Source organism: Pristiophorus japonicus, chromosome 4 (assembly GCF_044704955.1).
Source record: "Pristiophorus japonicus isolate sPriJap1 chromosome 4, sPriJap1.hap1, whole genome shotgun sequence".
Lineage (NCBI taxonomy): Eukaryota > Metazoa > Chordata > Chondrichthyes > Pristiophoridae > Pristiophorus > Pristiophorus japonicus.
Genome location: NC_091980.1, coordinates 4,380,669 through 4,397,639, shown reverse-complemented (window position 1 = coordinate 4,397,639; position 16,971 = coordinate 4,380,669). Strand labels below are relative to the sequence as shown.

The following is a 16,971-nucleotide window of genomic DNA, read 5'->3' as shown; positions in this document are numbered from 1 at the left end:
AAGCCCATCCCTCCAGTACCCTAACTCTCCCATCGAAGCCCATCCCTCCAGTACCCTAACTCTCCCATCGAAGCCCATCCCTCCAGTCCCCTAACTCCCCCATCGAAGCCCATCCCTCCAGTACCCTAACTCCCCCATCGAAGCCCATCCCTCTGGTACCCTAACTCCCCCATCGAAGCCCATCCCTCCAGTACCCTAACTCCCCCATCAAAGCCCATCCCTCTGGTACCCTAACTCTCCCATTGAAGCCCATCACTCCAGTCCCCTAACTCTCCCATCGAAGCCCATCACTCCAGTCCCCTAACTCTCCCATCGAAGCCCATCCCTCCAGTCCCGTAACTCTCCCATCGAAGCCCATCCCTCTGGTACCCTAACTCCCCCATCGAAGCCCATCCCTCTGGTACCCTAACTCCCCCATCGAAGCCCATCCCTCTGGTACCCTAACTCCCCCATCGAAGCCCATCCCTCTGGTACCCTAATTCAACCACCATAGCAGCCAGCTATGAACATCTCTCCTCATGTCTGTTTACTAATCCGGGGAGCAGATTATTCCAAACATTCATCAGTTTTTGAGTAAATCAGATTTTCCCAACTACTGGTTTTCAATGAACCTTTCATGGATTTAAATGGATACTCTCCGGATCTACCCTGACTTATTTGGAATATTTTGGGTTTGACAGTGAGGTCCTCTGGTTGGAGAGCCGGGGATGTGGGTCATCAATATAAAATTGTTATCGGAGAGACGGTCGGAGGAATCTCTTTTACACAGCGGATTGTTAAGAGCCTGCGCTTTGTTACAGAGAGTGGTTGAGGCAGAGACCATTGCAGCTTTTAGGGGAAAAGTGGCTAAATATTTGAAGCAGAGGAAGAACGAAGACCACGAGGAGAGCATGGAACAATGGGATTAGTTTTAGATCATTCTAGCAAAGGGCCAGCACAGACACGATGAGCGAAATGGACTTCTCCCCACACTGTAAACTCCCCTGGTTCTAGTCTACCAGAACTTAGGGCTGTGGTCACGCTGGATCAGTACATGGCTCTGATGAGCTGTGACTGAAGAGAGCTTTTAAAACAACGCTGAAGAGTTAACAAGCCCAGCTTTCTTTTAATACATTCTCAGGATGTGGACATCGCTGGCAAGGCCGGCATTTATTGCCTGTCCCTAACTGCCCCTTGAGAAGGTGGTGGTGAGCCGTCTTCTTGAACCGCTGCAGTCCGTGTGGTGAAGGTGCTCCCACAGTACTGTTAGGGAGGGAGTTCCAGGATTGTGACCCAGCGACGATGAAGGAACGACCGATATATTTCCAAGTCAGGATGGTGTGTGACTGGGATGGGAACGTGGAGGTGGTGGTGTTCCCATGCGCCTGCTTCCCTTGTCCTTCTAGATGGTAGAGGTCGCGGGTTTGGGAGGTGCTGCTGAAGAAGCCTTGGCGAGTTGCTGCAGTGCATCTTGTGGATGGTACACACTGCAGCCAGGGGGCGCCGGTGGTGGAGGGAGTGAGTGTTGAAGGTGGTGGATGGGGGGGCCAATCAAGTGGGCTGCTTTGTCCTGGATGGTGTCGAGCTTCTTGAGTGTTGTTGGAGCTGCACTCATCCAGGCAAGTGGAGAGTATTCCATCACACTCCTGACTTGTGCCTTGTAGATGGTGGAAAGGCTTTGGGGAGTCAGGAGGCGAGACCCTCACCTCACAGTGACAGAGCACATTGTTGCACCACAGAATGTCGGGACACAAGTTCACCCACATGGTTTCTCCTGACCTCATCCAGGCTGTTGTGCAGTGAAGGCAAATCACTAACAGCTGGGTCCAAGTGATGCCGACCCTGTGGCCCATCGGATCTCCATCCTGAACAGCAATTTTCTTTTGCAGCATCCAGACGTGGAGTTCTGCCTCAGCACAGTTCCTGCGGGAGGGTTTAGGTCTATTCCTCCGTGGAGATGCAATGTCTGGCTGCTCTAGAACCACAGAAATTTACAGCGCGGAAGGAGGTCATTTCGGCCCATCGTATCCGTGCCGACCGACCAAGAGCTACCCAGCCTAATCCCACTCTCCAGCTCTCGGTCCGTAGCCCTGTAGGTTACGGCACTTCAGGTGCACATCCAGCTACTTTTTAAAATGTGGTGAGGGTTTCTGCCTCTACCACCCTTTCAGGCCGTGAGTTCCAGACCCCCACCACCCTCTGGGTGAAAACATTTCTCCTAAAATCTAGGCCCCTCATAATTTTATGCACCTCAATAAGGTCTCCCCTCAGCCTCTGTTCCAAAGAAAACAACCCCAGCCTATCCAATCTTTCCTCATAGCTAAAATTCCCAGCAACATCCTCGTAAATCTCCTCTGTACACATCTATCCTGTAATGCGGTGACCAGAACTGCATTACTCTAGCTGTGACCTAACTAGTGTTTTATACAGCTCAAGCATAACCCCCCTGCTCTTATATTCTCTGCCATAGATAATAAAGGCAAGTATTCCATATGCCTTCTTAACCACCTTATCTACCTGGCCTGCTACCTTCAGGGATCTGTGAACCTGCACTCCAAGGTCCCCCTGTTACTCTACACTTCTCAGTATCCTACCATTTAATGTGCATTCCCATGCCTTTTTAGCCCTCCTCAAGTGCATTACCTCACACTTCTCTGGATTGAAGATCATTTGCCACTGTTCTGCCCACCTGACCGGTACATTGCTATCTTCCTGCAGTCTACAGCTTTCTTTTTCATTATCAACCACACGGACAATTTTTGTATCATCTGCAAACTTCTGAATCATACTCCCTACATTCAAGTCTAAATCCTTGATATAGACCACAAAAAGCAAGGGACCCAGCACTGAGCCCTGCGGAACCCCACTGGAAACATCCTTCCAGTCACAAAAACATCCATCAACCCTTTGCTTCCTGCCTCTGAGACAATTTTGGATCCAACTTGCCACTTTGCCCTGGATCCCATGGGCGTTAACTTTCGTGACCAGTCTGCCATGTGGGACCTTATCAAAAGCCTTGCTAAAATCCACATATAGTAAATCAAACGCACCACCCCCATCGACCATCCTGGTTACCTCCTCAAAAGATTCAACCAGACACAACGTTCCCTTAATAAATCTGTGCTGACTGTCTTTGATTATTCCATGTCTTTCTAAATGAAGATTTATCCTGTCCCTCAGAACTTTTCCCAATAATTGTCTGGTGCTCCATCTAGTGGAATAGCTGAGCAATGACAGCACTTGGAGCAGGCGGAGGCCATTCTGGCCCTCGAGCCTGTTCCACCATTCAATGAGATCAGGGCTTGTTTCTTGGCTTAGACTGACACCTGGATCAACTGGAATGGGGGGGGGGAGGGGCGGTGCGCAAGAGAGAGGACCCAACTTCTATAAACAAATATATATCAGATTCATCCTGGCGACAGTCATGTGGCTTCCCACATGTCACAAACAGCTGAATTCTCACCCGATAACTTTTCATTTTCTTCTGAGCAGACACCTCCCCATCGCTATCAGTGCAGTGCCCATATGCATCCAGGAGCCTGGACTTGTTCTGTAATCCTCTTTTATGTTTACTAGGAACAATAAGAGAAAGTATTCCAATACAAAGGTACTTTTCATTTTCCTCACTTGATACATATAAAATTCTTACAGGGATTGACAGGGTAGATGCAGGGAGGATGTTTTCCCCCGGGCTGGGGAGTCTAGAACCAGGGGTCACAGTCTCAGGATAAGGGGTCGGCCATTTAGGACTGAGATGAGGAGGAATTGCTTCACTCAGAGGGTGGTGAATCTTTGGAATTCTCTGCCCCAGAGGGCTGTGGAGGCTCAGTCTCTCAATATATTCAAGGCTGAGATCGATAGATTTTTGGGCACTAAAGGAATCAAGGGTTATGGGGATCGGGCGGGAGAGTGGAGTTGAGGTGGAAGATCAGCCATGATCTCATTGAATGGCGGAGCAGGCTCGAGGGGCCGAATCCTATTTCTTATGTTGAGTCTTCGAACTGAGCGGCTCTTGATCCTCGGTGACTGCAACATAACCTCGCTCCGCCCCTCCGATCCTCTGAGTTGCCCGTCCTCCCGTTTTCATTCAGTGTCTTCCCACACACCAGCAAGTCCTCAGTATTGGGGCATCATAACAGTCAGCTCCCAGCCCCAGAGGCAGGTAGGGCTCGTTGCATAGCTCCCCAGGGAGCAGGAATCTCGGCCGATTCACCCCCCCAAGGACTGTTAGTGTCACCACCCTTGCTCCCCGCTCCACCCAATCCCTTCCCACCCCTCTCCACTCCACCCCTCCTCACCTCCCCCCACTTCACCCTGCTCCCTCCCCACCTCACCCCACCCCATCCCTCCCTCTACCCCTCCCCTCCCCTCCCCCTCCATGGGGCCGACCTGACCGGCACAGTCGAGCCCTCACAGACCCACCGGGACTGCTGCGCACCCTGCCACCTCTGACCTTCCATCCTGGCTGCTATTCCTTCTGTCTGCCTGGAACTGCTGCCTGTCCGTGTACACAATCTCTCTGTCTCCGCCCTGCTCCTCCGATGCTTCTTCGACGGGTCTCTGGTCCAGATAAACACTCCAGCGACTGCTCGCTGGCCTCTCAGCCTGGGCCACAAAACAAGTTGCAAAAAAACTAAATTAGAAAAGCGCCACTGAACCACTGCTGCATTTCCAAATTAAAACACTCTCACTTTATAATGGAATTTGTAAAACACCTTCGTGTGCGTCAAAAATAGCTCCAGACTTGGTTTTCAGAGTGCGCTGTGACTGACCTTTTAAAAATCTGTTCCTGGGATGTGAGTGTCGCTGGCAAGGCCGGCATTTATTGCCCATCCCTAATTGCCCCTTGAGAAGGTGGTGGTGAGCCGCCTTCTTGAACCGTTGCAGTCCGTGTGGTGAAGGTGCTCCCACAGTGCCGTTAGGGAGGGAGTTCCAGGATTGTGACCCAGCGACGATGAAGGAACGGCCGATATATTCCCAAGTCGGGATGGTGTGTGACTGGGAGGGGAACGTGGAGGTGGTGGTGTTCCCATGCGCCTGCTGCCCTTGTCCTTCTAGGTGGTAGAGGTGGCGGGTTTGGGAGGTGCTGCCGAAGAAGCCTTGGCGAGTTGCTGCAGTGCATCTTGTAGATGGTACACACTGCAGCCAGGGGGCGCCGGTGGTGGAGGGAGTGAGTGTTGAGGGTGGTGGATGGGGGGGCCAATCAAGCGGCTGCTTTGTCCTGGATGGTGTCGAGCTTCTCGAGTGTTGTTGGAGCTGCACCATCCAGGCAAGTGGAGAGTGTTCCATCACAATCCTGACTTGTGCTTTGTAGATGGTGGAGAGGCTTTGGGGACTAAAAACAGCAGCCACTTTGTTTGCAGCACAGTGTCCCACAAACAGCAATGGCCAGGGTACGGCAGCCTAGTGGCTACCCCATCTCCAATCTCCCTTTCCTGTCCAAAGTATTTGAACATGTTGTCACCTCCCAAATCTGAGCCTATCTTTCCCACAATTCAATGTTTGAATCCCTTCAATCTGGTTTCTGCCCCTGCCACAGTCCCGAAACAGCTCCCAAAGTCACAAATGAATCCTTTGTGAGTGTGACAAAGGTAAACTATCTCTCCTCGTCCTCCTCGACCTGTCTGCAGCCTTTGACACGGCTGACCACTCCATCCTCCTCCAGCACCTCTCCACCATGGTCCAGCTGAGTGGGACTGCACTCGCCTGGTTCCATTCTTATCCATCTCATCGTAGTCAGAGAATCACCTGCAACGGCTACTCTTCCCACCCCCACATCGTTACCTCTGGTGTTCCCCAAGGATCTATCCTTGGCCCCTCCTATTTCTCATCTATACGCTGCCCCTCGGCGACATCATCCGGAAACACAGCGTCAGTTTCCACATGTACGCTGACACCCAGCTCTACCTCACCCCCACTTCTCTCAACCCCTCCTCGCTCTCTAAATTGTCAGATTGTTGTCCCACATCCAGTTCTGGATGAGCAGAAATTTTCTCCAATTAAATATTGGGAAGACCGAAGCCATTATCTTTGGTTCCCGCCACAAACTGCGTTCCCTAACCACTGACTCCATCCCTCTCCCTAGCATCAATCTGAGGGTGAACATATCCAAGGCATAACTAAAACTGCCTTTTCCCACCTCCGCCCCTGCCTCAGCTCTTCTGCTGCTGAAACCCTCATTCGTGCCTTTCGTTACCTCCAGACTTGACCACTCCAACTCACTCCTGGCCGGCCTCCCACATTCTACACTACGTAAACTTGAAGTCATCCAAAACTCAGCAGCCCGTGTCCTAACTTGTACCCAGTCACGATCACCCATCACCCCCTGTGCTTTCTCCCGGTTAAACAACGCCTTAATTTCAAAATTCCCATCCTTGTTTACAAATCACTCCATGGCCTTGCCCCTCCCTATCTTTGCAATCTTTTCAATCTTTTTCAGCCTCACAACGCCCCCCCCCCCTGCCTCCGAGATGTCTGCGCTCCTCAAATTCTTCCCTCTTGAACATTCCTCATTATAATCACTCTTGAACATTCTTCATTATAATCACTCTTGAACATTCCTCATTATAATCACTCAGCCATCAGCCATCGGTGGCCGTGCCTTCTGCTGCCGGGGCCCTAATCTCTGGAACTCCCTGCCTAAACCTCTCCGCCTCTCTTTCTTACTTTAAAACACTCCTTAAAACCTACCTCTTTGACCAAACTTTTGGTTATCTGCCTTAATTTCTTCTTTTGTGGCTCAGTGTCAAATTTCTCTGTTTTGTCTTGTAACACTGTTGTGAAGCACCTTGGGACATTTTACCAAGTTAAAGGCGCTATATAAATACAAGTTATTATTCATATGCTACTGGACTAGGTCACGAGTTCAAAGCCCCCCGTGGCAAGTTGTGAAATTAAATTCAATGAATCTGAGAATTTAAGGATGGATTGTCATTAAAAACCCAACTGGATCGTCAGGGGAGGAGCTCTGACTCCTTAGCTGGTCCGGCCTCCACGTGACTCCAGTCCCACATTCTGTTGTCGACGCTCGGTACAGCTCAGTTATCATTTTATCATCCGAGACATCGAGGGAAGGTACCTCCCGCTGATATTCAAAGTGAAGGACATCCAACACTAATTAAAAGGAGACCGGCAATGTTCCCCGCGAAGGAGCTTGGCCGCATATCATCGGGATGTCCCGCGCAGGCCGCTTGCTGGCCGCTGGAAACGGCACTGCACAGCACATTAATGGGACCACGAGCGAAAGTTTTTTTTAGAAGGAACACTGATGACTGGGTGTGGGTTTTGTGAGGCTCCACTGCCGCCTTCGGCTCAAATAGGTATATGTGTTAACATAATTAGGAGCAGCAGCATGTGGCCCCGTGATCCTGCTCCGCCATTCAATAAGATCGTGGCTGATCTACGACCTCAACTCCACCTTCCCGCCCGATCCCCAAATCCCTCGATTCCCCGAGAGTCCAAAAATCTACTGATCTCAGCCTTGAATATACTCAGAGACTGAGCCTCCACAGCCCTCTGGGGCAGAGAATTCCAAAGATTCACCACCCTCTGAGTGAAGAAATTCCTCCTCACCTCAGTCCTAAATGGCCGACCCCTTATCCTGAGACTGTGACCCCTGGTTCTAGACTCCCCAGCCCGGGGGAAACAACCTCTCAGCATCTATACCCTATCAATCCCCCTCAGAATCTTGTATGTTTCAATGAGATCACCTCTCATTCTTCTAAACTCCAGACAGTATAGGCCCAATCTACACAATCTCTCATCATAAGACAACCCTCTCATTCCAGGAATCGATCTAGTGAACCTTTTTTTGCACTGCCTCCAACTCAAGTATATCCTTCCTTAGATAAGAACATAAGAAATAGGAGCAGGAGTAGGCCATACGGCCCCTCAAGCCTGCTCCGCCATTTAATACAATCATGGCTGATCCGATCATGGACTCAGCTCCACTTCCCCGGCTGAGACCTTAAACAATTATTTTGCTTCGGTCTTCACAGTGGAAGACACAAAAACCATGCCAAAAATTGCTGGTCACGGGAATGTGGGAAGGGAGGACCTTGAGACAATCACTATCACTAGGGGGGTTAGTTTAACATCTGTAGTGGGGAAAATGCTTGAAACTATCATTAAGGAAGAAATAGCAGGACATCTAGATAGGAATAGTGCAATCAAGCAGACGCAACATGGATTCATGAAGGGGAAATCATGTTTAACTAATTTACTGGAATCTTTGAGGATATAACGAGCATGGTGGATAGAGGTGTACCGATGGATGTGGTGTATTTAGATTTCCAAAAGGCATTCGATAAGGTGCCACACAAAAGGTTACTGCAGAAGATAAAGGTATGCGGAGTCAGAGGAAATGTATTAGCATGGATAGAGAATTGGCTGGCTAACAGAAAGCAGAGAGTCGGGATAAATGGGTCCTTTTCGGGTTGGAAATCAGTAGTTAGTGGTGTGCCACAGGGATCGGTGCTGGGACCACAACTGTTTACAATATACATAGATGACCTGGAAGAGGGGACAGAGTGCAGTGTTACAAAATTTGCATCTGGCACAAAGATTAGTGGGAAAGCGGGTTGTGTAGAGGACACAGAGAGACTGCAAAGAGATTTAGATAGGTTAAGCGAATGGGCTAAGGTTTGGCAGATGGAATACAATGTCGGAAAATGTGAGGTCATCCACCTTGGGAAAAAAAAACAGTAAAAGAAAATATTATTTGAATGGGGAGAAATTACAACATGCTGCGGTGCAGAGGGACCTGGGGGTCCTTGTGCATGAATCCCAAAAAGTTAGTTTGCAGGTGCAGCAGGTAATCAGGAAGGCGAATGGAATGTTGGCCTTCATTGCGAGAGGGATGGAGTACAAAAGCAGGGAGGTCCTGCTGCAACTGTATAGGGTATTGGTGAGGCTGCACCTGGAGTACTGCATGTAGTTTTGGTCACCTTACTTAAGGAAGGATATACTAGCTTTGGAGGGGGTACAGAGGCGATTCACTAGGCTGATTCCGGAGATGAGGGGGTTACCTTATGATGATAGATTGAGTAGACTGGGTCTTTACTCGTTGGGAGTTCAGAAGAAGGAGGGGTGATCTTATAGAAACATTTAAAGTAATGAAAGGGATAGACAAGATAGAGGCAGAGAGGTTGTTTCCACTGGTCGGGGAGACTAGAACTGGGGGGCACAGCCTCAAAATACGGGGGAGCCAATTTAAAACCGAGTTACATAAGAACATAACATAAGAACATAAGAATTAGGAACAGGAGTAGGCCATATAGCCCCTTGAGCCTGCTCCGGGGGGGCTAGATGGCCTACTCCTGTTCCTAATTCTTATGTTCACTCCCCATAACCCCTTAATCCCTTATCGGTTAAGAAACTGTCTAATTCCGCCTTAAATTTAGTCAATGTCCCAGCTTCCGCAGCTCTCTGGGGCAGCGAATTCCAGAGATTTACAACCCTCACAGAAGAAATTCCTCCTCATCTCAGTTTTAAATGGGCGGCCCCTTATTCTAAGACCGTGCCCTCTAGTTCTAGTCTCCCCCATCAGTGGAAACATCCTCTCTACATCCACCCTGTCAAGCCCCCTCATAATCTTATACGTTTCAATAAGATCACCTCTCATTCTTCTGGACTCCAATGAGTAGAGGCCCAACCTACTCAACCTTTCCTCATAAGTCAACCCCCTCATCTCCGGAATCAACCTAGTGAACCTTCTCTGAACTGCCTCCAAAGCAAGTGTAGCCTTTTGTAAATATGGAAACCAAAACTGCACGCAGTACTCCAGGTGTGGCCTCACCAATACCCTGTACAGTTGTAACAAGACTTCCTTACTCTTATACTCCAACTCCCTTGCAATAAAGGCCAAGATACCATTTGCCTTCCTTATTCTTGCTGTACCTGCTTGCTTGCTTTCTGCGTTTCTTGCACAAGTACACTCAAATCTTTCCGAACACCAACATTTAAAAGTTTCTCACCATTTAAACAAGATATTGTGTTTTTCAACTGTTAATGAGAAAAAGTCCCACCATTTTGATCTCTCTCACCTGCTCACTTGTCGCACTAACTCCTCGGGCATCGCTGCCATCATTGGAACATGTCGACTCCTCAATGGACCTGCCCAAAACAAAGTGTAAAGCAAATCTGCACTACACACGAAAGGTACAGATGAGATGGAAGTACAGAAGAGGGCTGGACGAGGAACCCAGAGGTCATGAGTACAAATCCCACCAGTGCAAGGTGTGAAAATAACTTCACAAACTCTGATGCTACGTGTGATAGCCACCAGATAAAAAGACCATGAAAGCTGCCAAGTTGTTTGAAAAATCCAACTCATGTCCTTGAGGGAAAAGAAAGATTTGGATTTATATAGCGCCTTTCACGACCACCGGATGTCCCAAAGCTCTTTCTAGCCAATGAAGTATTTTTGGAGTGCAGTCACTGTTGTAATGTGGGAAACGCGGCAGCCAATTTGCGCACAGCAAGCTCCCAAACACAGCAATGTGATAATGCTCAGATAATCTGTTTTCTTATTATGTTGATTGAGGGATAAATACTGGCCAGGACACCGGGGATAACCCCCCTGCTCTTCTTCAAAATAGTGACCATGGGATCTTTTCCGTCCACCTGAGGGGGCAGACGGGGCCTCGGGTTAACGTCTCATCTGAAAGATGGCACCTCCAGCAGTGCAGTGCTCCCTCAGTACTGCCCCTCCGACAGTGCAGCACTCCCTCAGTACTGCCCCTCTGACAGTGCAGCACTCCCTCAGTACTGCCCCTCCGACAGTGCGGCGCTCCCTCAGTACTGCCCCTCCGACAGTGCAGCACTCCCTCAGTACTGCCCCTCCGACAGTGCAGCACTCCCTCAGTACTGCCCCTCCGACAGTGCAGCACTCCCTCAGCACTGCACTGGAATGTTAGCCTATATTTTATTTGCGCTCAAGTCTCTGGAGTGGGACTTGAACCCACAACCTTCTGCCTCAGAGATGAGAGAGCTACCCACTGAGCCACAGTGACCAGGGAACCTGCCATCCTTACCCGGTCTGGCCTACACATAAGCTCACTGGATTGATCCCTGGGATGAGAGGGTTGTCCTATGAGGAAAGATTGATTAGATTGTGCCTATACTCTCTGGAGTTTAGAAGAATGAGAGGTGATCGCATTGAAACATATAAGATTCTGAGGGCGATTGGCAGGGTAGATGCAGGGAGGATGTTTCCCCCGGGCTGGGGAGTCTAGAACCAGGGGTCACAGTCTCAGGATAAGGGGTCGGCCATTTAGGACTGAGATGGGGAGGAATTTCTTCACTCAGAGGGTGGTGAAACTTTGGAATTCTCTGCCCCAGAGGGCTGTGGAGGCTGAGTCGTAGATTTTGGAGTCGAGGGGAATCAAGGGATATGGGGATCGGGAGGGAAAGTGGAGTTGAGGGCAGAGATTAGTCATAATATTATTGAATGGTGTAGCAACAACAACTTGCATTTATGTAGCGCCTTTAACGTTAGTGAAACGTCCCAAAGCGCTTCACAGGGGTATTACAAGATAAAACAATTTGACACCGAGCCACATAAGTAGAAATTAGTGCAGGTGACAAAAGCTTGGTCAAAGAGATAGATTTTAAGGAGGAAAGAAGGGTAAGGAGGCAGGGAGGAAGTTCCAGAGCTTGGGGCCCAATCAACAGAAGGCACAGCCACCAATGGTTGAGCGATTATAATCAGGGATGCTCAGTAGGGCAGAATTTGAGGAGCACAGACATCTCGGGGGGGGTGTGGGGCTGGAGGAGATTATAGCGATAGGGAGGGTGCGAGGGCCATGGAGGGATTTGAAAATAAGGATGAGAATTTTGAAATCGAGGCGTTGCTTAACCGGGAGTCAATGTAGGTCAGCGAGCACAGGGGATGATGGGTGAGCAGGACTCGGTGCGAGTTAGGACACGGGGCAGCGAGCACAGGGGGTGATGGGTGAGCGGGACTCGGTACGAGTTAGGACACGGGGCAGCGAGCACAGGGGGTGATGGGTGAATGGGACTCGGTGCGAGTTAGGACACGGGGCAGCGAGCACAGGGGGTGATGGGTGAGCGGGACTCGGTGCGAGTTAGGAAACGGGGCAGTGAGCACAGGGGGTGATGGGTGAGCAGGACTTGGTGCGAGTTAGGACACGGGGCAGTGAGCACAGGCGGTGATGGGTGAGCAGGACTCGGTGCGAGTTAGGAAACGGGGCAGCCAAGTTTTGTAACACCTCAAGTTTACGTAGGGTAGAATGTGCGAGGCCAGCCAGGAGCGCGTTGGAATAGTCAAGTCTCGAGGTAACAAAAGCATGGATGAGAGTTTCAGCAGCGGATGAGCTGAGGCAAGGGCGGAGACGGGCGATGTTACGGAGCTGGAAATAGGCCTTCTTAGTTATGCCGGGGATATGTGGTTAAAAGCTCATTTCAGAGTCAAATATGACGCCTAGGTTGTGAACAGTCTGGTTCAGCCTCAGACAGAAGTTGGAGAGAGGGATGGAGTCAGTGACTGGGGAACTGAGTTTGTGGCGGGGACCGAAAACAATGGCTTCGGTCTTCCCAATATTCAACCGGAGAAAAGTTCTGCTCATCCAGAACTGGGTGTGGGACAAGCAGTCGGACAATTTGGAGACCGTGGAGGGGTCGAGAGAAGTGGTGGTGAGGTAGAGCTGGGGATCATCATCATGTGGAAACTGTGTTTTCAGTAGATGTCGCCAAGGGGCGACATGTAGATGAGAAATAGGAGGGGACACCAGAGGTAACGATGCGGGAGTGGGAAGAGAAGCCATTGCAGGTGATTCTCTGACTACGATTAGATGGATAAGAATGGAATCAGGCGAGTGCAGTCCCACCCAGCTGGACGATGGTGGAGAGGCGTTGGAGGAGGATAGAGTGGTCAACTGTGTCAAAAGCTGCAGACAAGTCAAGAATGACGAGGAAAAATAGTCTGCTTTTGTCACAGTCACAAACTCAAGTGGCCTTATGGCCTATCCCTGCTCCTAATTGTTATGTTCTTACACATGATTCTAGTTCACGCTATAAGCAGTCAGGGTTCCTGGTCCCAAATGCCGTTCACTGACCTTTGCTGGAATCCAGCCAGGTGTGTGGTTATTTGGCGAGGACAGAGGGTGGCTCTGCTGTCCACAGTCAAACAAACTCACCCGCGGCAATAGGGGTGTAGTGGGAAGGTTGCTAATGCCCATGGAATCAGACCCGAGCACGTCTGGGAGAGATTGATAATGAAAAAGGTTATTTCTGTGCCCCCTGGTTACCGACAGAAGTTTCAAAGTACATGACTGCCCCACGTACTGCGGGGTTACAAATTGGAAATAAGTTTGCTGCTCATGATTCCGTATTCTTTTACAGCTGGGTGCGTAAGTATCTGCCTACACAGCCAGCAATACATTGCGTGTCAGAAATCTTTCAGCCCAAAGAAATTGCGAATTATAATAGAAATAATGATTTTATAAAATAAATACTTGTGGCAGCTCAGCAGACACAGAGAGCTAAGGTCACAGCAAGACAAGACAGAATAACAGGCCTTCAAGGTCTGGCTATGGCGATAAGGGATTTAGCAAGGAGCTTTAAAGATAAACAAGCTGTCTCTTGAAAGGGCAACAAGACATTCAGACAGGGATAAGGGAAAAAAATGACCTTGTATGTACACTTTCTCCTGTGATTGGACAATTGAATGGGTAAAAAATGATTGATGGACAGTTGTGAGGTAATGCATTTGGACAGGGCTAACAAGGCAAGGGAATACACATTAAATGGTAGGACACTGAGAAGTGTAGAGGAACAGAGGGACCTTGGAGTGCAGGTCCACAGATCCCTGAAGGTAGCAGGCCAGGTGGATAAGGTGGTTAAGAAGGCATACGGAATACTTGCCTTTATTAGTCGAGGCATAGAATACAAGAGCAGGGAGGTTATGCTTAAATTGTATAATACTCTGGTTAGGCCACAGCTGGAGTAGTGTGTGCAGTTCTGGTCGCCGTATTATAGGAAGGGTGCACTAGGGAGGTGCAGAGGAGATTTATAAGGATGCTGCCTGGAATAGAGAATCTTAGTTATGAGGATAGACTGGGTTTGTTCTCATTGGAACACAAGAGGCTGAGAGGAGACCTCATTGTGGTGCACAAAATTTTGAAGGGCCTCTTCCATGGCTCCGGTTGGGATGAAATGTAGAATGTTTCAGTATAAGAGGTGTCACAGTTGTGTGGGGCGAACTGGTTGGGCTGGGTGCTCTTTACCTTTCCGCCATTGTTCATAGGTTTATATGTAACCTCCGGGGCTGCTGACCGAGGGCCGTGCGGCTCTTTGTCGGCCGGCGCGGACACGGTGGGCCGGAATGGCCTCCTTCTGCGCTGTAAATTTCTATGTTTCTAAGAGCAGGGAGGTTATACTTGAACTGTGTAAAACACTGGTCACCACATTACAGGAAAGATGTGACTGGACTGGAGAGGGTGCAGAGGAGATTTACAAGAATGTTGCCTGGACTGGAGAATTTTGGCTATGAGGAAAGATTGGATAGGCTGGGTCTGTTTTCTCTGGAAAAGAGGAGGCTGAGGGGAGACCTGATTGAGGTGTATAAAATTATGAGGGGTCTGGATAGAGTGGATAGGAAGGACTGTTTCCCTTAGCACAGGGGTCAACAACCAGGGGACATAGAAACATAGAAAATAGGTGCAGGAGTAGGCCATTCGGCCCTTCGAGCCTGCACCGCCATTCAATGAGTTCATGGCTGAACATGCAACCTCAGTACCCCATTCCTGCTTTCTCGCCATACCCATTGATCCCCCTAGTAGTAAGGACTATATCTAACTCCGTTTTGAATATATTTAGTGAATTGGCCTCAACAACTTTCTGTGGCAGAGAATTCCACAGGTTCACCACTGTCTGGGTGAAGAAGTTTCTCCTCATCTCGGTCCTAAATGGCTTACCCCTTATCCTTAGACTTAAAATAATTGGAGGGGGGTTTAGAGGAGATATGAGGGGAAATCTCTTCACCCAGAGGGTGGTGGGGGTCTGGAACTCACTGCCTGAAAGTGGTAGAGGCAGAAACCCTCACATTTAAAAAAATACTTGGATATGCGCTTAAAGTGCCGTAACCTGCAGGGCTACGGACCAAGAGCTGGAAAGTGGGATTAGGCTGGGTAGCTCTTGGTCGGCCGGCGTAGACACGATGGGCCGAAATGGCCTCCTTCCGTGCTGTAAATTTCTGTAATTCTACCGTCCCACGGAAATGAGGTATAAAAACGGGCAACCGAGAGAAACAGGCAGGCTGAGGAGAAAGTTTCCTCAAGGTGGACCTCATGCAGCCTGCGGCCTAACACCTTGGTCAAGCTCAAACCTCTGAAGTGGACCCCCCAGACTGGCTTCAGCCTAAAACCTCCACCAGCTCGCGATCTGTTCAGAGACCACCTTTCTGCCTCACCGTCTGTCCGTTCTGTTCCTGGGCCGTAAATCATTCTCATCGGTCACGGGTTGTATGTTTACTATGTCTATCCTGATTGTGTGTTGTGTTTGACTATATTTGAACTGCCACTCCCTTAATAGAATGTCTTATGACTCCCAAGACCCTTTGGCTAACCTGCGTTCCTGTGATCCTAATCTTACATTACAACAGGAAGTTGGGATGTCCCACAGGCCGTGCCATGTTAGCAAAGGGCGCGAATCGGTCCCGATATACTTGGCTTACTATAAAACAGCGACCTTTTACACATCTGAAAGGTACATAGGAACAGGAGGAGGCCATTTAGCCCTTTGAGCTATTTCCGCCAGTCAATGAGATCATGACTGATCTGCGACCTAACTCCATATACCCACCATTGGCCCCATCCCTAAATACCTTTGGTTAACAGAAAGCTATCAATCTCAGATTTAAAATGAACAATTAATTGGCATTTGTGAAAAAGAATTTCAAATCCCTTTGTGTGTAGAAGTGTTACCTAATTTCATTCCTGAAAGGCCTGGCTCTAATTTTTACACTATGCCTCCTAGTCCTAAACTCCCCAACCAGGGGAAATATTATCTGAGAGGGGATCTCATAGAAACATATAAGATTCTGACGGGACGGGACAGGTCAGATGCAGGTAGAATGTTCCCAATGTTGGGGAAGTCCAGAACCAGGGGACACAGTCTTAGGATAAGGGGTAAGCCATTTAGGACTGAGATGAGGAGAAACTTCTTCACTCAGAGAGTTGTTAACCTGTGGAATTCCCTGCCGCAGAGTGTTGTTGATGCCAGTTCATTGGATATATTCAAGAGGGAGTTAGATATGGGCCTTATGGCTAAAGGGATCAAGGAGTATGGAGAGAAAGCAGGAAAGGGGTACTGAGGGAGTGATCAGTCATGATCTTATTGAATGGTGGTACAGGCTCGAAGGGCCAAATGGCCTACTCCTGCACCTATTTTCTATGTTTCTATCAGTTTCCCTTACTATCTTGAAAACTTTGATCAAAATCACCCCTTAAATTCCAGGGAATAGGTCTTAGAAAGGGTGCAGAGGAGATTTACCAGAATGGTACCAGGGATGAGGAACTTCAGTCATGTGGAGACTGGAGAAGTTGGATTTGTTCTCCTTACAGCAGAGAAGGTTTCGAGGAGACTTAATAGAAGTGTTCAAAATCATGAAGAGTTTTGATAGAGTCGATCAGGAGAAACTGTTTCCGGGGGCAGGAGGCTCGGTAACCAGAGGGACACAGATTTAAGGCGATTGACAAAAGAACCAGAGGGGGAGATGAGGAGAATTATTTTTACGCAGCAAGTTGTTGTGATCGGGAACGCGCTGCCTGAAAGGGCGGTGGGAGTAGATTCGATAGTAACTTTCAAACCGGGAATTGGACAAATACGAACAATGACGGACAGGTAAAGACCCTCTGGTCCATCGAGCCTTGTGTATCACAACATATACACTCCACCCCATCCCAAACCATGTGATCTCCTGGGAGTGGCAAAAACAGGTAAAAAACCCAGGCCAATTTGGGGGAAAAAAAT

At 49.1% G+C, this 16,971-nt stretch overlaps 1 protein-coding gene across 2 annotated transcripts in view; it reads right to left on the bottom strand.

Annotated features, from left to right (window-relative positions):
• The window catches only part of mrnip (MRN complex interacting protein), a 55,904-nt gene that overhangs the window by 2,939 nt on the left and 35,994 nt on the right, over positions 1-16,971 (bottom strand). For both annotated transcript variants that reach the window (XM_070877976.1, XM_070877977.1), the window contains 3 exons: positions 10,023-10,092; positions 4,433-4,584; positions 3,443-3,551 (listed from right to left, as the gene is read on the bottom strand). In XM_070877976.1, the coding sequence (XP_070734077.1) occupies positions 3,443-3,551; positions 4,433-4,584; positions 10,023-10,092 (331 nt within the window). The remainder of the gene's footprint in view (positions 1-3,442; positions 3,552-4,432; positions 4,585-10,022; positions 10,093-16,971) is intronic.